The sequence below is a fragment of the Centrocercus urophasianus genome, unplaced genomic scaffold (genome assembly GCF_019232065.1).
Source record: "Centrocercus urophasianus isolate 14NV4802_14NV808 unplaced genomic scaffold, USGS_Curo_1.0 seq_14, whole genome shotgun sequence".
Classification (NCBI taxonomy): Eukaryota; Metazoa; Chordata; class Aves; order Galliformes; family Phasianidae; genus Centrocercus; species Centrocercus urophasianus.
The window spans coordinates 49472207-49496948 of NW_024884586.1; the positions used below are offsets into that span (position 1 = coordinate 49472207).

A 24742-nucleotide genomic window follows, 5' to 3' on the forward strand; every position below is an offset into this window, starting at 1 on the left:
AGGCTCCCTTTAGGTACTGAAGGCCATTTCTCAGTGTTCAGAGCTGCAATGAACAGTGGTAACAGTGGCTCTACTAGTGGTGTGCTGGTCCTAGGCAAGAACTTTGAACACTGGGGTTGTTGTTTGGCAACTCCATGGATGAACTGTTACAAAAGGGTATGGGATGTGTTGGAGAGATCCTAAACAACTCCAGTAGTGGCTCTTATGTTGTTCTGCAGACATGTTCCTTCTTCTGTGAGTCATACTTGATTTACAAGCGTGACTCATGTGCTGAGCTTGCCAGTAAACCTCCACCCCACCCCTGAAACTGCTCTTGGCTGATGGGGAAGTGCTGAGCTGGGAGAAGCACCACAGGGCTCGTGCTCTGTGTGATGGGGGGTGCAATGTATGTAAGGAGCGCATCTCCCTCAGCTTGGAAGTGTGACAAGGATATGCAGATTTAAGCCACTCTAAGCAGCTGTGCAGGCAAAACAAGTCTGAAATGGAGAAGGGGGGCAGTTTTGCTTCCTCCAGCCTTAACTCTGAGCCCCCTCCTGAAATGCAGTGTCTGATCCTGACCAGAACACTCTTGAGCTTTCAGTGTTCTCTGGTATTGCTTAGTTGCTTAGGTCACTGAAGTGGCACTTTGTCACTTATTCACAAACCTTCCCAGCCTGGCCATGCAATTCCTATTCTTGTGTTTCCCCTTTAGAGAGAACCAAAGCACCACTTTGCAGCACTGCTTTGATACAAAAAGGAATGACTGCTCTACTAGCAGAGGAACTGAGGCTAAAACATTGATCAGTTATCTGGGACTTCCAGCAGTAATCTTCAGCCCTATCTTAACTCATTCACAGGACAACTGCCTGTAGGCTACATACAGCTTTTCCACATATTCTTCTTGCAAATCAGAAATGACTCATAGTCATTATCCTCTGGCCAAGGTTCAAATTCTAAAGCAAGAATTCGGCTTCTTCCACATCCAAATACAGCTTGCATCTTAACCAAAACCAAATTTTACTTGTGAAAATGCTTTATTGCTTCAAAATAATCAGACAGGAAGGCACTCCTGTTACAATTCTCTGAAGAGTGCTAGACTTGTGTTAAAGGTACAGCTTGCTAATTAAATCATGGAGGTCAAAACGCTGGTGAGAGTGATGTCCCCAGCGATGCAGAGCTTGGTGATCTCATTCAGCTTCTTCTCACGGAAGCTGTACTGCAGCAGGTGAGCATCGTTCACTGCTACCTTGAAGTGATCCCCCTCACAGAGCACCTGGAGCTGAAAGAGAAATGCAAAGTGAGCCAAATTGGAACCATCAGCTGCAGGAACACCGGTGACCTTTGCCTTCCCCAGAGCCCTGCTGTGCTCATCTTCCTTGATGATTCAGCTGCAGTGTCTGCCCCATGACTACGGCTTTCAAGCAGCATGAAATGCAGGGAGGGCAGAGTGCACCCGTTTGTTTTGCAGGAGAAACAGACTGGGGAGAGAGCTGGACTGCACTGCAGGTTTTAGGAGGAAGTTTTTCCTCCAGAGGGTGGGGAGGCACTGGCACAGGTTGCCCAAGGAGGCTGTGGATGCCCCATCCCTGCAGGCATTCAAGGCCAGGCTGGATGTGGCTCTGGGCAGCCTGGGCTGCTGGTTGGCGACCTGCACACAGCAGGGGGTTGGAGCTGGATGAGCACTGTGCTCCTTTGCAACCCAGGCCACGCTGTGATTCTGTGCAGAAGGATGCCTTACAGCAACCTGCCCAATAGCTGCTGCACAATGACAGCACCAGTAGGGAGAATGCAGTAAGAAATGGGAATAACAGATTTGTTTTAAATTTCTTTTCTCTGTTGTTACCTTGAAGGGGGCTCCAGGTTCAAATGGAAATCTAGGAGCTGTTCTCTCCTCTTTTCCCCAGCTATTGTGGAACATTGAATTACAGACGATGACCCTTTTGTGGTCTTCCTTGAAACGGGGGTTAAAGTGGAAGGCAATGTCTTGCCCCCTCTTGAAATCCAGTGAAAACCTGCAAAGGCAATAATCAGTGAGCTGCTTTTTCTGCAGAAGACACGAGCTGTCTCCCATGGCTGCTGGAAAGCAGCTGGAAAGCAGCAGCAAGCAGACATAAATGCACAGGGCCTGCTAGGTAACGACAGGGCAGGTCTGGAGGATTTGCACGGTCGTTTTGAGTCACGATTTCACAGAAGGTGGGCGCTATTCAGAAAGTGAACTCTGCCCCTTAACGCTGTCGCAACCCATCCGTACCTGGTGGGGTTTGGGTTCACAGTCCCCGTGATGGTTATGAGCATGCGAGGCATGAGTCCTGCTGGTAGAGGCAGATCGTAGGGGACTTTCTGGAGAGGACAGAGATTTTGGTGTTAGCAGAACAGCATGTTGGCGAGCAGCGCAGGCCTGACGGTCAGGCAAGGGCTGGGTGTTGGTGTGACAGCAGTGTGGCTGCTCATGCAACTCCTAAGGACGCGCAGCCCCAGGTCCCTCCCACAGCTGAGCACAACGAGCAACCAGAGAAAGCAAAAGCTTTCAAATATGTCTGAGCTGTTACCAGTGGAGCAGCTGGAGCTCCGGAGAATGGTGCAGCTGGTCCTCCAGGATAGGGTCCTGCTGCTGCCGGTCCTCCAGGATAAGGCCCTGGTGATCCTCCAGGATAAGGCCCTGGTGGTCCTCCAGGGAATGGTCTGGGCGGTCCATGATGCGGTCCAGGTCCCCCAGGGAATCCAGGGTACGCCGGGAAGGCCCCAGGACCTGGGGGCCGGTTCCAGCCCTGGGTTGGGGGGGCACCAGGGTTGTGAGTAGGCAGGGCGTCAGAGAGCTGGGGATGGAGGGGAGAGTAGGAGGAGAAAGACAGGCAGCATCCAGTAGGGCTGCCAGCACCTGGCCTTCATGACCTGCGCGACGCTGAGCGCTGCGTCTGGAACGGCCAGGAGCCCCAGTGGTGCTGAGAACCCAAAAGTCCCTTAATGCTCCTTGATTGGTGTTACACGGATTGGTAACTACACGGAATCGCAGAATCACAAAATCATTAAGGTTGGAAAAGACTTCAGAATCACCATTCTCACTGCCCACATCCCTCACAACGCATCCCCACGGTTCCTAAACGCCTCCAGGGATGATTTCCTCACCGCTCCCTGGGCAGCTGTGCCAAGTCCCACCACAAGTCCCCACCTTCACGCAATGACCACCACGGGGCCCCTGCGTGTTTGTTCAAGAAATCGATACTCACAGAGAAACCGTCCGACATTTTTCCTAAAACAAAAAGACGGAGGAGATCGTGAGGTCATTTTGTGCCCCTCCCAGGTGACACGGCCGTTTGTGGTTCACCACCTCCATCATAACCGCTGCCGGGCCGAGAGGTGCCACAGAATCCCAAACCCAAAGGCCCGGCCTGCAGCTGGGATGGGATGGGAGAGGAGGGGTCCTACAGGGGGACCCCCTGTGCTGTTCCTATGGGAGACGTGTGGTCTGCAGTGGGGTTTGCAGCCACCCCAAAAGGCGAAGCTGCGCCATGCAGGAATGCTGTGGCCTGGGGCTGAGTTCCTGCTATCAAAGAGTGCATTCATAAACCAACAGAGGAGAAAAAAAAAACCCAAACAAACAGGGAGAGGCAGAAATGGGAGGGAAAAAGGAAAATTCCAAACGGAAAGCGGAGAAGTCTAATTCTCTTCAAATAAAACACTGAGCAACACAAAGGTCTGAGTGAACCTGCTTCAGCAATAAGGAAATCCCGCCGAGTTTCCCCAGCACCAAACCCTTCCCCCAGCAAAAGGCAGCACAGAGCCTGCGTGACTTCCAAGCAGTCCTGCAGGCACCAGCCAGGAGCAATGACTTTCAGCTGCCCCAACCTGGCAGTGCAGATATTTGCTTTTTCCATCCCTCTGCTTCCCAGGGTGCAGGACCCAGTGCCCCACTAACTGCAGGCAGTCCCAGCACAGCCAGGCAGGTGCCAACGAGCCCCACGAGTTCTGAAAGTCCCACTTTATAATTCGCTGGGCAGTTAAGGTTGGAAAAGACCTCCTAAGATGGCTGAGTCCAACCATCACGTCGGCTCCTGCCAGGCTCAGCCTTTGCCACGCATTGGGAAACCATTTGGGAAAAGGATTTCGAAGCAAAGCAACCTCGATATGTGAAGGATGGTGGGCAAACCCGTGCAACCCAACTCACCAAGGATGGGAGCTCTGTCCAACCCAGGACCCCCAGTGCCAGCGCTCAGCCCCTTCCCGGAGCTCCCTTACCTGCAGGTGTCGGGCCGTGTATCAGGGCCGGGTGTCGGGCTGCGCTCTGGGGCTGGGCTATATCCCCACCCATAGCTGCCCCAGCCCCGGGGCGGAGCACCGAGCGGAGCCCAGCCCCGCGGGCAGCACGGCACGAGGACACCCGCGGCGTCCCCTCCCAGCTGTTAGGAATGCCACCCCACTGAACACGGAGCAATCGGATGCACTGAAGGTTCCAACTCACTGCTGGGCCATCGCCCATCCCGGCGGCGCCCGACGTTGAGTCATAGGATCATAGAGCCATAAAACCACCGAGGTGGGAAAAAGACCTCAAAGATCGAGCAGCAGGAGCCCAGCACAGCACGCTGAATCCAATCCTGGAGCGATGGCAGCGCTGCTTAAAGCGGGGCGAAAGGCAAAGACGTGCGGGAGTGCTGGAATGCCTTTACTGTGCAGGCAGGCTGAAGGTGCAGCCCGGAACAGAGGGCTTTTCCAAGAGGTTCTGGTGTTTTTCATCTCCTGCTGCAAAAGTGTTGCAGCTTCAGTTACACAACAGACACAGCGTTACAAAAGCAGAAATGAAAACAGGAAACAGAACCCGAGCGTGGGTTCATTCACCGAATCACAGAAAGGGTTGGAAGGGACCTCAAGGATCACGAAGCTCCAACCCCCACCACAGGCAGAGCCACCAACCTCCACATTTCATAGCAGCCCAGGCTGCCCAGGGCCCCATCCAACCTGGCCTTGAACACCTCCAGGGATGGACGGGGCATCACAGCCTCTCTGGGCAGCTGTTCCAGCACCTCACCACTCTCACAGCACACAACTTCCCTCTGACATCCCAACCTCCATCTGCCCTACTTCAACTTCAAACCATTTCCCCTTGTCCTGCTGTCATCTCCCCTTTCCAAGAGCTGACTCCCCTCCTGTCTGTAGGCTCCCTTTAGGTACTGCAGGCTGCACTGAGGTCACCCCACAGCCTTCTTTTCTCCATGCTGAACAAGCCCAGCTCCCTCAGCCTGCCTTTGTAGGGGAGGTGCTGCAGTCCTTCATTCATCTGAATGGGCTCAGAAAGCCTTTGCACGCAGTGCTGTTGGGCAGCTGCAGCATCAAGGAACTGGAGAACTGATGGGTTGGACCACGAGGGCCAGAAACATTCTCCAAACACAACTTGCTTCCTCCTGAGTTTATCTGACAGCATCATTTTGTGGTAATCCAGAAACCAAGGCAGAGCTGATCTGTGGAGCTGAGTGCTCACCCCACCCCTGGTGCTGTTTCACAGGACATCCTGGCACTCTACCCGCCCTAAGACAACACAGCACTGAGCATTTCCCTTTGATAGGCTGCCCTGCAATCATCCACAGAGCTTCAGTCTATTTAATTGTGTTTATTGAGGAGATTTCGTGTCATTGCCTCGTAGCAATATTTACTGTATGACTGCCATCTGGGTCAATTAACTGCATGCTCTGTTAGCTCAGGTTAAAAAGGGAGGAGAGGGCAAACAGGTTGCTTATGCTGAAGAACTGCACAAGACCAAGCAGAGGATGCAGCTCTGGGCAGCCTGGTCTGCTGGTTGGTGACCCTGCACACAGCAGGAGATGGAACTGGATGAGCACTGTGCTCCTTTGCAACCCAGGCCATGCTGTGATTGTACGAAAAATGAATTCAGAGACTGACCCAAAGCTCCTGTGCCCCTTTGCAGCCACCAGTGATCACAGACTGGAATTACCAACCCCTTACCATCGGTCCCAGAATGCTTCACACTGACCTATAGCAAGACTTAATGCCTTATAGAATCATAGAACCATTCAGGTTGCAAAAGATTTTGAAGATCCCCAACCTCAACCAACCCCTGCCGTGCCTGCATCCCTCAGGGCCACATCTCCCTGGTTCTGGAGCACCTCCAGGGATGGCGATCCCAGCACTCCATGGGCAGCTGTGCCACCGCATCACCGCTCTTTTGCAGAAGAAACATTTGCTCACATCCAGCACGAAGCTGTGTGCTGCTTTCCATCATTCCTGGGGACACCGCGTCCTGCAGAGACAAAAATCCCAACCTCGATGGCAGAGCTGTCTACGTGGGCTTAAATCACTTCAAACCAAGGAACTGCTGACTGGAAATGAACAATTCCTGTCTACTTTATAGGGCTGTTTGTTTTTTAGTGAGCCATACAGTCAACCCATAAAATTGTGAACCACCCAGGCTGGCGAAAATCTACAAGGTCATCAAGTCCAACCATCAGCCCTATCACCAAACCCCACCCCTCCACCACCTCCAGGGGTGGGGAACTCCATCACCGCCCCACACAGTGCCTGATCCCTCATCCACATGAAGGAACTCCTCCTGATGTCCAACCTAAGCCTCTCCAGCACAACCCGAGGCCGGTTTCCTCACATCCTATCATTTGACACCTGAGAAAAGAGACCAACACCTCAGCGCCAACCTCCTGCCTTTGTGGCTCCATCCTAGAAAATGAGAGCGCAGGCAAAAAACCAGCACTTTGTGGGAGCAATTTGTGTCAATGGAGACTACAGGAGCCCCCGGCCCCCTCCAAACCCAATGCAGTTTGATGCAGGTCTGTGCAAAGAAGCAAACTTACAGTGCCATCTCCCAGCCAACCCGAGGGCGCTGTGTGAAGAATCACAGCATGGCCTGGGTTGTAAAGGAGCACAGTGCTCATCCAGCTCCAAGCCCCTGCTGTGTGCAGGTCGCCAACCAGCAGCACAGGCTGCCCAGAGCCACATCCAGCCTGGCCTTGAATGCCTGCAGGGATGGGGCATCCACAGCCTCCTTGGGCAACCTGTGCCAGTGCCTCACCACCCTCTGGCTGAAAAACTTCCTCCTAACATCCAACCTAAACCTCCCCTGTCTCAGTTTAAGACCATTCCCCCTTGTCCTATCCCAGAAGCCACCACCATCCCCAGCACCACCCCACACAGCAGCCCTCCTTACCCCAAACAATGCTGCCAGGCACTGAACTGCTGCAATTGTCTCCTTCCTTTTTAAATCCATTGAGTACGTTCAATGAGGATGTCTCAAAGCAGAGGTCCCCCAGGAGGGCTCTCAAACAGCAGCACTGCCCTCTGCTGACTCCGGCGGGGCTCTGTACGTGCAGCCAGCAGCTCTTTCACTCAGCATCCGAGCCGTTTAGAGCAGGTAGCAGACGAGCAGCTTTTGCTTGGTGTCAGACGCTGAGGAGCAGCAGGAGAGCACCATTCAATGATGCTACAGAGCTCAGCGGTGCTCAGCTCCTGTGCTGAGAGGTGCCTCTGCTACCGTGCTGTCCAGTTCAATCTCCAAGGATGGAAACTGCACGGCCCCTTTGGACACAAGCACTGCAGCACTCCACCAGCCTCATGGTGAAGAGATCTCTGTTTTACAGCAGCACCACCCGCTGCTTGCTCTAAAACGCTCTCCCCACCAGCTGGAAGCCTTCTCTTTAGACCTGAGCTGTGAGCAATGCCCCCCATCCCACACTGAGGATTTCAGCCGTAGCCTCAGTGTCAGCAGAACACAGCTGGCCATAGGAACATCGGGTTGCTCGGCTCCTTCCCAACCTCCCCCCAGGGTCAAACCTTCCCCAGATCCAACAGCTCACCCTGGTGTCCCTGGTGATGCCCAGGGAGCAAAGTCAGCTCCCACGTGCAGCCTTCAGCCATTCTGCGATGCTGCACGGGCTGCTCTGGGCACACGCCGCCCTGCTGAGCAAACCTCTGTGGGATCTGCATTTCCTATCCCAAATCACAGAGCGAACTCCTGGCCTGCTATTAAGCACAGAGGTTGGTGGCCCTGCCTGCAGCACGGGGTTGGAGCTTCGTGATCCTTGAGGTCCCTTCCAGCCCAAGCCATTCTGTGATGCACGCACAGCCACACACCCCCTCAGCACTTGTGAACGTGCCGAAGGCACAAAAACCACAAAAGGAAGAGGAAAAACACACAAGTCCAATAATTCTGATTTTATATTCAGTCGTTGCAAACCAAGGACGGCCTGTTTCTTTACTATTTAATTCAAGGCTAAAATAAAATAAAATAAAATAAAAATCTACACAAGCATGCCAAGGGCTGTGAGTGAAGAACAGTGAACACGACAGTCTTGAAAATACGTTTAATGTCTAATCTTATACAAAAGTGACAGCATCTTCAAAAAAATATCAAATCCTGTATTTATAGCTTCTCACTATCATACAGCAATATTTGTTTCATCTAAAGAAAATACAGCAGCAGGTGATAATCTATACTTTAAAGATGTGATTGCTTATATTTCATATTGTAAACAAATGCAGTATGTCAACCTCAAAGCACAAAACGAACTCCTCAGCAATTTAACTCAAACGATGCATAGAAATGGACAAATTCCATTGCAAAAGCTTCAGGCCAGAAGTTGCTCACACTTGACATAACATGTGATAAAGTTACTACACGGCATATAGTGACAACTTGAGTTTTTACACAATAGATTAACAGGGATACCCTTTTTTTCACTGCTATGCAAAGAACTTGGCTCACAAAAACAAAGGGGTTATGAAACAGTTCTCATGACCTCAAGAAATACGAATATACATTGAAAAAACATCCCATATATACTGAATTTTAGCCTAAATGTTCCGGTAATTGATCCTGCCTACTTCAGGAAGAACCTGGAAGCCTGGTTACCAAAACAAATCCCCTTCCAGCAGTCATTCCTTGCTACGTTTGCTGCCCTCTCCTTTCCTACCTCTTCCCATTCCGCACAGAGACACAGAGCGCAATTTGGAACTGGAGGGTGCTGCACGATCCGCTCCTTTGGGACAGGTGTTGTTCATCACATTGGTTTATAACCTAAGGCTGCAGGTATTGAAATTAAAAGCACTTGAGCAAATGTAGGCAGTGTTCTACTGTGTTTATTTGGAATTGGTCTTGCCAAGATCTAAGTGAAGTGCGCTGCCTGGGGGGCCAAGGGGTTTGTTTAAGGTAATACTGACACTTTGGGTTCTGATTCCTAGGGTCAGAGCTGGCATTTACACTGAAGTGTTCAGCATTTCCCTTCAGCTCCAGTGCCATCTTCCTATAACTGAGACAAGAGATGCTCGTACCTTCGGTTTTCATGGCAGACTCAAGGAGCCCCAGCTCTCCCCTGCAGGGACACCGCAGTGCTCTGCCATGGGCTGGCACAGCCAACAGGCACCACTGCCAGCTCAGCCCACTTGTTCTGAAGTTCATCACATGCATGCAGGAAGCCATGGCAAGGTACAGGAAGCGAATTAACTTGCTTTCACAGTTCCACGATACGAAGACTCCCTAACGAGCTACACGTTAAGCAACACTGATTCCTAATTCTACCTACAGAGGCTAAGTTAGGAGATCCCCACCTGAGGAGAAGCGAAACGTCCACGCTCAAATCCAGGCTATGAAATGCCACCAGAGTTCCTCAGCAACGCGTGGCTGTGCCTCAGTAACGCCGCACCAGCAGTTACCCCAGCACAGATATGGCAAGAATATAAAGCTTCCTGCAGCGCCCCTTCCAGAGCAGGGGCAGCCACACAGCAGCACACAGCTTCTAAACATCCCAAATTATGCTCTCAGTGAGGTATGCAGGCACCTGGCCGGGAACAGAGCGCTGCTCTCCATTCCCACGTTCAGTGGAGCCCCGGTGAGAGTTGCTCGTCCCCAGCTGTGGCAGTAAGGATGGCACAAGGGAATGGCTGGAGCAGATAGAAAGAAAAGCCTCGCCAAAACCTGCTGGGAAGGGAATGGCCAGGCTGGTTTTCTTCACCTTTTAAGCTCAAGTTCAGTTTCTAGGGACTCTGAAAACACCCGCTGAGTTTACACAACTCGGCAGACAAGTCAAATTTTAAACAACCAGAACCCAGGTTAGATATAGGGAGGTACTTTACCTACGTGGGAGTTAATGCTTTACACAGACCAAGTCAAACCTCCAACCACCACAGAACGAGAACTGGCAAAACGAAGTCCTCATCGGCATGCACGAAACTCACAGCGCTCCATGAAAGGGAACGGCAACGTCCAGCTCTGCACTGCACAGACAGCAGCAGGGCGCCGACCACTCAGACCCAGCATTTCAACGCACGCCTCCTCCTCCTCCTCCGCAGTCCCAGACCGGGCCATTAACTGTGTGCAGGATTTACAGAGTGCTGAGAAAGCCTTCGAGTTCACGCGCTCCGTCTCTGTCGTTTCCATTACTGAAGCACGTTCAAAAATTACATTTCTTGACAAAAAAAAAAAAAATCTTGAAATACTTTTTATTGACATTTTAGAATAACCTGAAAATAGACAAGGTACGACCATCCATCCATTCAACAACCAGCACGAGTCCGGCAACGAGACTTAAAGCATTCGTGGAAATTTAAGCTGTTTCTGATTCGCAAGTCCTTGTGCCTGATTCTTTAGGATCCTTACTTGGCAGCTCTCATTTTCCCAAGGAATATTGGCCAGAGTAAGAACCACGGATTTCAGTTTTACTTCTGCTCTCTGTAGCTCATTTCATTAAACCAAACAATTACGCCAACATACGAGCAAGTTAATGTTATGCAAATTGCTAAATTGCTCCTTCATACCTCAAATGCACATACAAGAGGCAAGTATTCTTCATAGCCCCAAACATTACTGAAACAAAAACTGTAAAAATCTCTGTAAGTAGTGGATGAAGGTGGAAAGCTACAGTACTTTGTTGCCCAGAACGTGTTCAACGGTAAGGCTGCAAGAGACAACGAGAATTGGTGGTCATTGCAGGGCTTTCACAAAGCAGTTCATTAGCATTACAGCACTTCTTAGCTCAAGAACATTTGACCGTGGGTTGTTATCCCCCGTGCATCCTGAAAAGCAATCTCTCCAGACTACACACTACACTATCTTCCATTCCTGAACATTCTTACAAGTCTCTTCCCCTTTATTTTTTGTGTCTTTTAGAGAAGGCTTTCCAACAAGTGGAAGACCACTACAGCGCAGTGCTCAGACAGGCTCCAACCCGATGGAATGGGACTGCTCTGGTGCACCAAGTTCAATGTTTAAGCAGAAAATTGCCTGTTATCCCACTGACTACGCAGACGAGCCCTTAAAGTTCTTACCTGCATTAATAGGTCTTTTGCTACCCAATTCCCACGCTTAAAAGCCTATCAAGAATAATTCACTGATAACAAAAAACGAAGTCATAGAACGGGTTGAAAAGGACAACAGTGAGCATCTAGTTTCAACCCTCCTGCTACCTGCAGGCTCACCCAACCACCAGAGCAGGCTGCCCAGCGCCGCATCCAGCATATATACTCACATGGGGGCCGCCCGGCATGGACGGAGCACCAGCAGGACCAGACGGCACTTGAAAAGGATTAGGGGGCGTAGGATAGAGTCCTGGAGCCGGGTACGATCCTGCGGGTGGAGGAAACGGACCTGGCGGCGAAGGTCCCCACGTTCCAGGTGGGACTGTGCCCCACGGTACCGTCGGCGCCGCTCCCGGAGTCTGGGCAGGAGCAGAGTACGGCCCTGGGGGGGGATACGGCATGCTGGGTGCGGGATACTGCCCCGCCATCGTCGGTCCCCATGCTGCAGAGGGCATGGATCCCCACGGCCCGACGGGAGCGGGAGGCGCAGCCGGCTCCGTGGGACCGCCATAAGGTCGTGGAAGCTCTGGAAAGGGCATGTTTGGCGGAGGATACTGCCCAGGAGGGACGGGGCCCGGCACGGCTGGGGGCGGATACGGACCTCCGGGAGGAGGGCAAGAGGGTCCGCTAGGAGGAGGAGGAAATGGAGCAGGCGGTCCGGGGGGCATTGAAGGATACATTCCTGTAGGAGGAGGTCCGAAGGGCACGCTGGAAGCGGAGGTGTTGGGCGGCAGCGCCGAGGGCCCGGCGGGGGGAGCGCTCGGGTTGTTCCAAGGATTCGAGGGCGGCCAACCCTGAGGCGGCTGGGAGGGCTGCTGGCCGGGCTTCGCACCGCTCACTTTGGGGGTCTTAGCGGGAGACTGATCGGGCAAAGCATCTGCCAACTGAGAGAGAAAGGGCCGTGAGCACGGCAGATCCCTGCGGGAGCTGCTGGTTGCCCACCTTCACCCACTACACAGATGCACTGCAGCTGCCTGAACGGGAGGAAAAGAGCATCTGCCGCTGCAGACAGGGCTGTGTTCACTTTGAGCAGCTTCTATGGTTAAAGGAGAGAGGCATCCTGACGTGCCGCAGTTCTAAAGCCAAAGATAAAAGGCAACCTGCAGCAGTAGAATCATAAGCAATTCTGGTATAAATCCAGGAAGAAGAGTTGTAAGTTTCCATTGTAGCTATTCTGATGCTATCAGGACAACAGTCCTCTGTGAGCACCGCAGCAGAAGAGAGCCTGCAAGGCACACCTGGAGGCCACAGACTGCTAGCTCTGCCCCAAAGCAAAGAGCTGCTACTGCAATGCCAAGGCAATCATCTCAGCTGAGAGCTGCCCCTCTTCTCACAGAAGTGCCTGAGCAGAACGAAGTAATACAACTGGCAGATCTTCAGGAACAAAAAGCCATTACTTACCGAAAAATCATCAGTTCCAGACATTTTGCTGAAAAGCAAGGTAAAATAAAGTGAAATTCCTTGAAAATAAAGTACATCGAGGAAGAGTTCGATAAAGAATAAAGAATTTGACATTTGTCTCATTCAAACCCAAAGGGATGTCCAGCTGGCAGAGCTTCTCAGCAACGGCTCCATCCCAACCACTGGGGTGCAGACGGACAGCAGCCACCCAAATGCTCTCCCTCAATACAGGAGCCAGGAAGCAGCAGAACTGCAGCCTCCATCTCATCTCAGATGGGAGCAACGCAGTGTAAATGGGTCACAACACCAAGAAGAAATATTTCAGGTATTCGTGCCAAACAAGCAGCCTCTGCAGCAATGCCAGCAGGTATCCAGGCTCTATTCTAAACTGGGACTCAGAGAAGTTGGTGAAGTCAATGCCCCTAAAATTAAACACGATTACACCCCCATTCAGATCTTATTTTCAGAAGTACCAAACGTGGGTTTTAAATACACTGAAGTCGGTGGATGCTCCGATTTGCTTTCACTGACTTCAGCCAAGCACTCTTGAATGTAGACACAAGGAAAGCCTCTAACAAGTGCCTGATTCCTGACCTCTCAACACCTCATGAGAAATGTTGCAAGATGGCCCCAGCAGAAAGGCTTATAAGCCTCCCACTGAATTCCAATCTACATAATGCAAATATTTCACATGGAACTGAACCTGTTTTAGTAAGGTCTGTTTGTTTTTAAATGGACACAATTTGCTAATGGTAAAACAGCACTGCTGTGGGCAGTGGGACAATGAGCTCAGCCCCCATTTCATCTTCAGCAGCGTCTGCAGGGAAGAACAGCAGCAATGACAGCTCAGTGCTTCCAACCATCCGAGGCACCTCTGTCACGTTCAGGTGATGCTCCTTCGTTCTGCAGATCTGTTCTCACCCAGCCCCTCTCTGTGCTGCTCATTACTGTGTGTTCTTCCCATTCTCTTCCAGCCATTCCTCCTCCGTGCTGAGATGGAGCCGATTCCACTCCCCCTTGCACAGCACCTATTCCATCCCCTTGAGTATCCTCACTGCTTCTCTTTGAGGATTCTCCAATTCTTTTGTATCTCTTGAGATGAACGACAAGAAACAGCCACAAAGAATCCAAAACGTGGGAGAGCCATTGATTTATACAGTTCCGTAATTATGTTCTGGTTCATCCTCTATTTCCTTCCCAATACTTCTTCATGTTTGATCTTCTTTTTGCTCACTGCTGAGACTGACTCCCACAGCAGTACTTTATTCTTCAGTGTTAAGGGTCAGCCCATCATTTTATATACGAAGTGATGCACACAATCTCACATTCAAGCTCTCTGAATCACATTTATCTACACTGAATTATGTTTGCCATTTTATTACCTAAGCCTTACTTTCCTGACAGCACAACTCTGCTCATTTCCCAGCAACGATCCATCAGGCAACCAAAGCCCTGCAGAAGCAGAGCGAACTCCTCAGCTGTAGGTGAAGTTATGGGATGGCAGAGACCATCTGCCATGGTTTAGGTTGGATATGAGGAGGAAGTTCTTCAGCCAGAGGGTGGTGAGGCACTGGCACAGGTTGCCCAAGGAGGCTGTGGATGCCCCATCCCTGCAGGCATTCAAGGCCAGGCTGGATGTGGCTCTGGGCAGCCTGGGCTGCTGGTTGGCGACCTGCACACAGCAGGGGTTGGAGCTGGGTGAGCACTGTGCTCCTTTACAACCCAGGCCATGCTGTGAGATTCTGTGACAACGGATGGCTGCAGCAGAAAGAGGACTGCCTGCAAAGTGCCACCAAAAATCTCCAATATTTATCAGCTGATTATTTCAAAAGACTTCTGTGCTATGAAAATTAAGGAAACAATTCTGCTGTATGGCTGTTAGGAGAAAACCTGCAGCAAAGCACAGCTTCTGATAAAGATTTAGTGGCTCTCTCACTTTGGCAAGCAGACTGGAGCAACATTTGCTGGCAGCATTTGGCATAACTGAGACAGTGCCAAGCATGTCAAGGATCCTAAGAAAGGATTCCTAAGAAAGACACTGAGATTTTGGAAAGGGTCCAGAGGAGGGCGACTAAGATGATCAGGGGGCTGGAGCACCTCCCCTATGAGGACAGGCTGAGGGAGTTGGGCTTGTTCAGCCTGGAGAAGAGAAGGCTGCGGGGTGACCTCATTGCAGCCTATCAATACCTGAAGGGAACCTACACCCACGAGGGGAGTAAACTCTTCAAAAGGGCTGACAACAGCAGGACTAGGGGAAATGGATCCAAGTTGAAGGAGGGAAGATTTAGGTTGGATGTTAGGGGGAAGTTCTTTACAAGGAGAGTGGTTAGGCCCTGGAACGGGCTGCCCAGGGAGGTTGTGGATGCCCCGTCCTTGGATGTGTTTAAGGCCGGGTTGGACGGGGTCCTGGGCAACCTGATCTGAATGTGTGTGTTTGGTGGCCCTGCTAGGCAGGGGGGTTGGAACTACATGATCCTTGAGGTCCCTTCCAACCCGGGTGATTCTGTGTGATTCTGTGATCCTCTTGCAGACAGGATGGCCTCGTTTGGGGACCTTCCTCAAACACCCATTTCATCTGTGCAGTGCCACCTCCATTTATTAAAGGAGTGACTCTGGTGCTGATAGACACACTCACCACACAAACCCATCTAGAATCCATATGCCATTCCAGCTGCACAGCACCGAACTCGTCAAAACCTCCCTGAAATACCAGTTCTATCTGCAGCACTGCCCAAGGCATCCACGTGTTCAAAAAGAAACTCTGACACTGTTGGACAGAAGATCTCAGGCTCCCCATTAGCAACCAATGGGCTCACCATCTCAGAAAGCACACTGTTGCATTGATGAGGCTTTTAGTGACTGCAGGGTTAACAAGTGGGCTTGGAGTCTCCCTTTGCAGTTCTGTGTAGAGAAAAGCCAGTCACAGAATCACAGCCCACAGATCAGACATCTCATCCTGCTGCATTTAAACCCTACTTCAGACTGCACTTTCTTGGGGCGAGGGGAAAAAGAAGAGCGAATAGAAGGAGGAGGATTCAAGGAGTTTAAGTAATTTGGCAGGCAGAAGAAAGGCCACAGAACTGGCAGCATTCAATCCAAAGTCCTGCTTGCATCCACGCTGCTGCAAGACAACATTTCCTTTGTGCTGTGCAGACCAACGCCCCTGGCAGCACTCTGTGCTTCACAGAAGCACTCAGCCTGCAGCTCCAGACACAGCATAGGGCCAAAAACATCAAACTGAAGTGAGGCAAAGAGGGAACACCGGTGTCTGGGATAAACAGAGGGACAGCATGAGGAGCAGAATCTCCCATCCTTTATCCCGAGCTGAAACTTGGCACGGAGGACTTCCAGCACACCTACCCAGAAACTACAGAAACAGCCTGCAGACAAGAATCCAAGGCCTCCTGGACACCCAACAACTCACCTCTAATTACTAGGAATTAACAACATGCAGGTGAGAATGGCAGAGGCCCAGACGTGCTCCTCTGCAGCACCGCCAGGCCAGTCCTACCTGCAACACTGAACACCAGCTGAATACATGGCAAGCTTCAGAGCTCTGCAAAAACCCCACTGCTGGGCTTGATGCTCCGTAAGGCAAACCAAATCCTTCAGCCTCTGCCATAAAACAGCCCCACAGTGTTTCTTCAGCTCTGAGTCCTCTCTGCTCCCATCAGAACCAAGTGGAAATGAGCAATGCAGGAGCATTTTTCCCATGCTCTTGCCCTCCCTGGCTTTTCTTCATCACTGGTCCCCGGTGGCTGCCATTAGAAAGAGCTGCCCCAAACCCTGCTTCCTTCTTTTGCTAAAGCTATTCAAACAAAGCCTCGACTGTTTTCATAACTTCATGGGCTGCACAACATTTTCTGCACTCTTGATGTGACAGATTGAGTTCCCATCTCCAAGATCACAGAATCAGAATCACAGAACGGCCTGGGTTGGAAGGGGCCTCAAGGATCACGAAGCTCCAACCCCCCACCAATGCAGGGCCACCAACCTCCACATTTCACAGCAGCCCAGGCTGCCCAGGGCCCCATCCAACCTGGCCTTGAACACCTCCAGGGATGGACGGGGCATCACAGCCTCTCTGGGCAGCTGTTCCAGCACCTCACCACTCTCACAGCACACAACTTCCCCCTGACATCCAACCTCAGTCTTCCCTTCCTCAACTTCAACCATTTCCCCTTGCCCTGCTGTTATCTCCCCTTTCAGAGTTGATTCCCCTGAGATCACCTTCCAAAGAGCAACAGAAATCCTCCTCAATGCAACAGGCACAGCTGCATTTCCACCGGGTGGCACAGCTCTATCAGCAAAGAGGTTCTTTTGTCACTGTGACATGACTAATGCCTACCAGCAAAACCTCAGCTACAACAGGATTCCTGCCTACATAACTCTAACTACCCAACACAGCTACACAGATCAAATGTAAGAGAGACCACTGCCAGCTTCTACTGCAGCTTCCCCCTTCAGGCATTAAGCATCAGCAGTTTGTAGCTGCCCTTCTCCATTTTTAGGGTCTTTCGGATGCCACACTCCAGCACCGTGCAACAATTTCTCCTGACCTTTATCCATTTATCCATTAGGGAAATAAACGGCAGGCAGACTGAAGATAAAAAGCAACAGTTGCATAGTTAGCAGCTGCTTTAGATGCAGTGATCTTTTTGTTCTCTCCTCCGCCTGTTTTGACGGAAAAGAAGGCAGGAGGAGGGTTTTTAGTCTTCAGATTGTCAGCACTGATCTAATCGTGAATGACAACCACAACGACGCTCGTTAGCGCGTTTGCTATAAATTACCAACGACCAGAAAAAAAAAAAAACAACAATTCAAAACAGAAGTCTTACCAGTTTCCAAGGCCCACAAAATACACGGCCATAAGGAACTGTAATCTGTTCCATTTCTCCACACAAGACAAGCCGTTCGTTTCACAGCTGCCTCCCCTCCTAAGATGAGACCTGATCACTTCGGGTGGCCCCACAATCACAAACAGAAGCTTCCCAAACCAGCAAACATACATCAGTGCTGAGGTGGCTTCTCTGTGTGCCAGCTGTGCTGCAAACCAGCAGAAAACTGCAAGTCTCCACTGCCAAAGATCACTCCTGGCCACAACAGGGGGTGGTGAGGCACTGGCACAGGTTGCCCAAGGAGGCTGTGGATGCCCCATCCCTGCAGGCATTCAAGGCCAGGCTGGATGTGGCTCTGGGCAGCCTGGGCTGCTGGTTGGCGACCTGCACACAGCAGGGGTTGGAGCTGGATGAGCATTGTGCTCCTGTGCAACCCAGGCTGTTCTGTGATGATTCCATGAAGATCCTACCCTAGGAGTTTTACAGAGATGTGAGTCGAGCAGCTCCAAGACAATTAAAATCTCTTCCATAGCAGCTCCTGAACATTCCTCAGAGACATGCAGTCCATTTTCACCACATTGTCCTTGTTTTGAGAAGCCTGCTTATGTATTTCCAGCTTTAGCTTTGTTATCAATTCTTTGGAAGCCCTCCTGAACTACCTGTAAATGTTAATGAACACCTACATCCTCCTAACAACGCTACATACTCACCAATTACCAGCTAAATGTGAGCAGTTATCGAAGGTCCTCCTTGTTTTTAAAGCAACACCAAAAGCATGTGTCATCTTCCAGTATCAGCCCCACCGATGACAAACAGAACTCCACACCCTTCTGCTTCTCTGCAGAGATCCTTCTCCAGCATAACTGCTTTTCAGAATACAGCCTCACCGAATGGACACAGTTGGTGCCTTTTCATTCTTGATTCCTCACTGAAAGGGTATGCTTGAATGAACTTCAGTTTCAAAATTACCTGAAGTGCTCTACAGGAGGAGCTTGATGGTTGGCACACATTTTAACATCAGTCATTGGTCCCACTGCTCTAGGGAAGGGATGCTTCAGGATGTGCCTTCTTAAAAATTATTGTTTAAAAAATAAAGACCCCTTGTTTCCTACATCCACTGACAAAAAGGTTGAACTGCACGAGGTGATCATTTTCCTTTGAATGCACCTCAAAACCCGTTTCCCTGGCAAATAGGCAGCTCGGTCTCCAGGAAATGCTCTCTTCAATTTTGTCCCTTCGTCAGTGAGTCACCCATCTGAAGGATAGCAACACTCGAGAAAACAAAATGACTTCTCACAAGCCACAATCACAAACCTGATTCGGGACTTCTCTTAATGAGAAACGTTTAACGATTATTTATACACCGCATTTATATATTCATTTATAAGCTCAGATCCTAACAGCGGAAACCGACCAAATATTTCACCCAGCCGAAGCAGCGCAACCCGCTCCCCCGAGGCCTAAAATAGGGATCGTCACGAACCAGCCAGCTCGGCTTCCCAGCCCCCAGCCCCACCTAGGCGCAGGCGGCCGCAGCGACCGTGCAGCCCCTCCCCGTGACCTCGGAGCCCTACGCCCACTCCGCCCCGAGCTCCCGCCACTCCCCTCAGGGCAGCGACCACCGGCGCCGCCCCCGCGCGGCTCCACGGGGCCTGGAAGGGCGCAGCCGGCTGCGGCCCAGCGGTCCCCGGGGGCGGCTCCGTGGTTGCGGGGAGAAAGGCGGCGCCCCGCCGCTCGGGCCCTCCATCCTCCCCTCCCTCCTCGTGTGCCGGTGCCCGGGGCCGGGCGGGTACCTGCGGGAGTAGCGCGGCGCGGCACAGGCCGGAACGGAACCAGGCAGCAGGCGGCGGCCCGCAGCACCACCGCCTCCCCTACGCCCAGGCGGAAGTGGAAATGCGTCACACGCCCCGCCCCCACGCCGACCGGAAGGGTGGGCGAACTAAGCCCCACCCAACCCACGTGACAATCCCCCATTCGTCCCGCCCTTCCGCGGTCACGTGGTGCTGCCCCTCCCCCACCACCGCTGAGGGGATGTGGGGGTGGGCGCGGCTCTTCCGGCCGTTCTGGGCGCCGCGCGCCGCTGCCGCTGCCGTGCCTTCAGGGCGCTGAGCGCCGTGTCCGCGCCGATGCGCGCTGCTTTCCCGTATTCACATTTATTCACATTCACCCCCAGCTCCTGTCAGGGAGCTGTAGAGAGCAGTGGGTGCTCCCCGAGCCTCCTCTTCCCCACACTGGCCCACCCAGCTCCTTCAGCCGCCCCCATCAGCCCTCCCCGCTCCCTTCCCCTCCCTTAGCGCACTCCAGGGCTCCGTGTCTCCTTTGCGTGCCACCGACCCATGGTAGTGCCAGGAGCAGTGCTTGGGGATTCTAACGCACAGCCCTGGCTGCGTCCTGTTGGAAGACAATGCTACACGCTCCGAACTGTGCAGTGGAAAAAAAAAAGAAAAAAAAGTTGGGATGAAATTACAAGTTCAGAGCCTGCATGCAATTCTTAGCGAAGACAATGGAAGCTGTGTGTAAAAAAATTGGCTCCGAATTGTAAGAAGCGTTGTTTTCCATCAGTCCATTTTGAGTCCTGCTGTGGGATTATTTCAGTTATTCAGAAAGGGAGTTTTGTGCCTCTGTGAGAGCAGCTCTGCATCGTAAGGCCTGTGCTGTTGCCTCTGCATTACAAACCTGGGCCACTGTTTTTTATCATATAAACATTTGGGTTGCAAAGCAGCAGTGCTGTAACCTCCTGTTCAAAACAGGGCCAGCTTTGAACCTTGGCCTGTTGGGTTTTGAGCATCTCCAAAGAGAGAGATTGCACGACATCTCTGGATATCCAGTGCAGTCCTTACACACCAGCACAGTGAATACCACCATTATGCCCCGTAACAGACAGACTTTCCCTTGCTGTGACTTGGGATTCGTTGTCCTTTCGACACGTGGGAGCATCTGTCTGCTCTGTAACCCCCCAAGCACTGTGCCCTCCCCAGCTGTATGAGTGAGCTGCCTTCTCAATGGATCAGGATCCCTTTTGTCTTTCAAAGGCCGAACTCTGTGCCTGACAGCAACAGACCATACCGAAAGTAGGTCTGTTATTCTGTTCTACAAGCAATATGGTACTATTCACCAGCAGACTGATCTCAGGTGGGCTGAGAATGCAGTGGTGTAGGCAGTGCGAACATCCGGATCTCTCCTGTTGGATTCTTGCTTACATGACACTGGATTTCACTTGATAACTTTCCAGCCTGTCAGATTTAGTACTTCGCAGGGACAATAACAGAGGTTTTGAAATGTGACAAACATTACAGTTGGGAAACTTTATTGCACCCCGAGGGCAGTGCATGCCACAGGCAGTCAATCCAGAGGAACAACAACAGTATGGATTTTGTACCTTCTGCTTTTACAGCAGCCAGTCAGAAGGTGGAAATCCGACACATGGCGGAGGCGTCCCTTTTTCACCTAACTGGAAAGTGAAAGGATTCGTTTTGTGGGGCTTTTTTCTTTTTTTTTCTTTTTTTTCTTTTTTTTAATAGGATTAAAATGATGGACTGTGACATCAGTCTTAGTGAAGAAAATACCAGCCTTTGATCATAAAATCCTAGAATGGCCTGGGTTGCAAAGGAGCACAATGCTCATCCAGTTCCAATCCCCTGCTATGAGAAGGACACCAACCAGCAGCCCAGGCTGCCCAGAGCCACATCCAGCCTGGCCTTGAATGCCTGCAGGGATGATGATGGGCTGGAACAGCGAGATCCGAGATAGAAAGCTTCAGTTGCAGTGTTGGTTCTCTCTGGGTTATGTCACTCCGCTTTTATATTCATGCTTCAGTGTACACTGTGAACATTATGCACTCGGAAGAATGAGCTGAGCCACCCTGAAGCTCGATTTTAAAGGATACCAGATGGTATGTTCAGTGCACGTGGTAAGCTTTTATATGCTTTCCCCTGTGGCCAATCACCGACTGATAATTTATTTCAAAGCCCTCATAAAATAAATCACTTTGAAAATGACGCTGTCTCTGGTTCATAAGCGCTCCTTCTCAAGGCAGAAGGTTGTTGCCATGAAGATAAAATCATAGGACTGGTTCAAAGTGCGTGGGGATGGCAAATGCACCCCATTGAGAAGATGAGATAAACTGGATTGAGCTGGAAAGGAAGCATTGCTGCTTGCTTGTTGTGAAATTATGAGCAGGTGAACTGTCATTAGAGGCACTTGGACAGTCACTTAGGTTCCAGTATGGGTGTTCTGTGACAAGGAGTGAATTTTTGGGGTACGTTTTCTTTGCACAGTGGTGGATGTGTAGAGCCTTGATCGTACATCAAGCCACCGTGTGAGCTTGTTTTCAGAGTTCAGAGCTGCTGATTGTGGCTGGCGGCAGTAGAGAGTTCTCTTCACTTGTTCTTCAGTGAATAGGAATTGGAAAATTCCTCTCTGTGTGACATCAGTGAAACCCACCTGACTTCTCTTCTCCCAAAGAGGCCCAAACCCTCTCCCTTCCTCATGGCTCCAGGCCTTTCTCAATTCTGTTTCTGTTCTCCCCTCCCCCTGCCCAATGGCTGACTTTGTTTTCTGTCTGGTGTTGCAATCCTCAGTCTCTCAATGAGTTTTGTGCCATTTGCTGCTTGGCTTTCAGCCTCAGATCCCGCTGACAGATGATAACATGAAATCACGGCCCCTTCATTCTCTGGAGGATCACATTTTCGAGTGCTTGCTGCAGTGGAGACAAGCTGGAAAACTTTTCTTAGGCCAGCACTAAATTAAAGGTATTGCTCCTGCCATGGGATGTCCGCTGATCATCTCTGCAACCATGTGAGCAGTTCCAAGCAGGAAGAACGTGCCTGGATTGCTAAAGCTCCATCACTGCGTTTTTCACCACCGCCCTGCCATGCCGTTTGTGGCCATATATTCGTGCCTCGTTTTATCTTTCTGTGCAAAGCACTTGGGATCCGTGTGTTCATCAAGAGATGCTTCTGTGCTCAGGCTCTTTTTCTCCATCTGGCACTCTGCACTTCCTCTGCAATCCCTCTGGGGGCCTTTGAGATCTCCAGTTTTGCACAACCCCTTTCACATGCATTTCCATATGTGAAATTAATCGTTCAATACCAAGTCACTCATGTCTCTGCTTCAGATGCGTATTGATGGCATAATCATACTGCTAAGGTCAACGATCTGCCGATTGGTGCCAAAGAACCCATTTACAGTCAAATGGCTTGTAGTAATTCAGGGAACATGCACGTAAGGATCATTTGGGCTTGCGAGGGCTCAGTAAGTTACTGATAGGACAAAGGTGCTACTGAAGGGCGTGTGATGAGTATTCAGTGCAAGATATGTGTATGAAGGGCTACATCCAGATCTGATGCAGTCAGTGTGAGCTGAGCTTCTTTTTCTCTCTGCATGAGGTTTGGAGGCTGGCTCCTCTGCCTCCTGCTCTACTCGTGCATCTGGGAGTGCCTTTCTATTTTAGCAGCACAACAGAAGTCAACCACCTGACCCAAACCTCTCCAAATGAAGACCAGGTCGATGTTCACCTGCTGTCTCTCATAGTCGGGGTATTTCCCCCAGTGCTGCCATGACGAACCAGGCTGAACATTTACCAGATACATGGAGCAGCTGAGAGAGCACAGTGCCTTCCCCACCGACATCAGTACTTCTTACAGCACTGATACAGCGGGACCCACGGCAGAGAAATACCATGCCATGTATCATTTCCTCCATCCTCACATCGTGGCTATCAAGAAAGTTACTCCGCTAAGAGTCGTTTTGCTCTGGTGAGGTGTTTTAGCTTTTTCCAGCAGTAACACGAGCGCTCCGTTAGCTGGATGTCCCACACAGTGATGGACCAGGGGAACAGAAACAAGAGATTGATCAAGAAGAATAGATCGGGTGGAGTTGGAGGCGAAAAAAAGCAGCTTCAAAGAGGACAAGTTTGGAATCTTACTTCCTTCTCTCTCACTGAAGATAGGGACTTGATGACTTGATGCCGTGTTAGTTTCAGGCTGCCCCATCAAAAGAGCACAGATCTCATCCACTGCAGCTGTAATAGGGGAAATTCTTGTCGCTCAGCTAACAGTCGTTTAACGCTCTGCGAAAATCCGTGGGAATAACACCCATGTCCTTCCTCCTCCTCTTTCTCTTGAGCTTTCAGCCCCTGATTCAGCAAATAGCTGAAGTGCCGTGCTGAACTGGTGCCTTTGAGTTGCTAATGCCGTGCAAAAACGCCATGAGAATAAAACAGTCTGCATGACCGCTGCTAAGAATCCACTTCCTTCTTTGGGTCTTATTTTTTCCACCGGCCTGCTGGAAGGGTACTGCTGGAAAAAAGCTTAGCCTGGGAAAGACTTCTGAGCTAATAAACCCGCCACAAAAACATTTCTGCAGTGATATTTGAGGTCAAATGGATTTGTCAAGTCAATAGCCACCAAAGTCTGAAGGATTCCTATAAATAAAAGTGACTTGAAATGTTTTTCTTGTCTGACAGAGCTCCTTTAAAGTGCAAATACGGCTGGAATGAATTGAAGTCCGGATGAAAAGAAAAGAAACACCTACTTCTGAACTTTTAAACCTTGGAGTTCTCTCCAGTCACATCCTCAGCTGATAATGAATGTGGCAAATTCAATGAAGAATCTCTGCTCTTTGGGCTCTTGAGGCATTCAGCATGATTTCACAGTTCCTCTATTCCTCTTCTGAAAACAGGAAGAAATTATGCAGGGTAGTAGCTGTTTAAATACTAGAAAGTCTCTCCGGGGAGAATTACAGACATCTGAGTGATAAATTGGAAGTGAGATAACGGAAGGTTTGGAATGAACCCGATGCAAAGTTCACTTCAGTCAAAGTTTCCTCACTGATGTTGGAGCTTTGTATGAGAGTCTTGTGACGAGCAGTGTGTTGGGTGATGGTTTTGTCATGGCAGAGGGTTCCCCGTGCAGTTTCCACAGGAGCAGGGCAAAGGAGAAGGGAAAAAAGGGGGGAAAAAAAACGCCAATTCATCCAGCACTGGGTTTTGTTCATGGAAGTCGTGCATCCAAACTGCACCGAGTGATCCTTGCAGCCAGGCTGCTGTTCTCCTGCCAGACCTCTCCTGTAGCTCCGGGCAGTGTGGGTTTGTGTTATGATTCCGTGTTATGCCAGAATCTCCCCTTCCCAGCAAGCTGAATTAGCAGAACCACTCCACACAGGCAGCCATTTCGAAGCAAAGGCACAGACTGCTGGGATAAAGCGCCTCACAG

The 24742-nt window shown here is 50.8% G+C and overlaps 2 protein-coding genes across 6 annotated transcripts; both read right to left on the reverse strand.

The window, feature by feature from the left end:
- Nucleotides 1-994: 994 nt before the first annotated feature.
- LGALS3 (galectin 3) lies at nucleotides 995-4303 on the reverse strand. Of its 2 annotated transcripts, none has more exons than XM_042815019.1 (6): nucleotides 4216-4303; nucleotides 3207-3229; nucleotides 2529-2747; nucleotides 2231-2319; nucleotides 1823-1991; nucleotides 995-1258 (listed from the first exon to the last, which is right to left on the reverse strand). In XM_042815019.1, the coding sequence occupies exons 1-6, from the start codon at nucleotides 4286-4288 to the stop codon at nucleotides 1103-1105; spliced, it is 729 nt and encodes a 242-aa protein (XP_042670953.1). In that variant the 5' UTR covers nucleotides 4289-4303; the 3' UTR covers nucleotides 995-1102. The 2 variants fall into 2 exon arrangements, with proteins under 2 accessions (XP_042670953.1, XP_042670952.1); XM_042815018.1 differs by having other exon boundaries at nucleotides 2529-2795.
- A 3982-nt stretch (nucleotides 4304-8285) lies between these two features.
- On the reverse strand, nucleotides 8286-19404 carry MAPK1IP1L (mitogen-activated protein kinase 1 interacting protein 1 like). 4 transcript variants are annotated; one of them, XM_042814589.1, is made up of 4 exons: nucleotides 19322-19404; nucleotides 12691-12718; nucleotides 11460-12173; nucleotides 8286-10889 (listed from the first exon to the last, which is right to left on the reverse strand). In XM_042814589.1, exons 2-4 carry the CDS (start codon nucleotides 12712-12714, stop codon nucleotides 10878-10880), a joined length of 750 nt encoding a protein of 249 aa, XP_042670523.1. In that variant the 5' UTR covers nucleotides 12715-12718; nucleotides 19322-19404; the 3' UTR covers nucleotides 8286-10877. The 4 variants fall into 4 exon arrangements, with proteins under 4 accessions (XP_042670523.1, XP_042670524.1, XP_042670525.1 ...); XM_042814590.1 differs by lacking the exon at nucleotides 19322-19404 and adding an exon at nucleotides 18696-19026; XM_042814591.1 differs by lacking the exon at nucleotides 19322-19404 and having other exon boundaries at nucleotides 11460-11671; nucleotides 11891-12173; nucleotides 12691-14276.
- Between the last annotated feature and the right edge of the window lie 5338 nt (nucleotides 19405-24742).

Coding starts and splice junctions, on each gene's coding strand:
- LGALS3 (XM_042815018.1), bottom strand. CDS start 4,288: ATGGGTGGGGATATAGCCCAGCCCCAGAGCGCAGCCCGACACCCGGCC. Junction 1,992..2,230: donor GTGAACCCAAACCCCACCAG/GTACGGATGGGT, acceptor TTGCCTTTGCAG/GTTTTCACTGGATTTCAAGA. Junction 1,259..1,822: donor AACCTGGAGCCCCCTTCAAG/GTAACAACAGAG, acceptor TTTCTCTTTCAG/CTCCAGGTGCTCTGTGAGGG.
- MAPK1IP1L (XM_042814588.1), bottom strand. CDS start 12,813: ATGAGACAAATGTCAAATTCTTTATTCTTTATCGAACTCTTCCTCGAT. Junction 12,174..12,690: donor CTGGAACTGATGATTTTTCG/GTAAGTAATGGC, acceptor TTTCTCTCTCAG/TTGGCAGATGCTTTGCCCGA.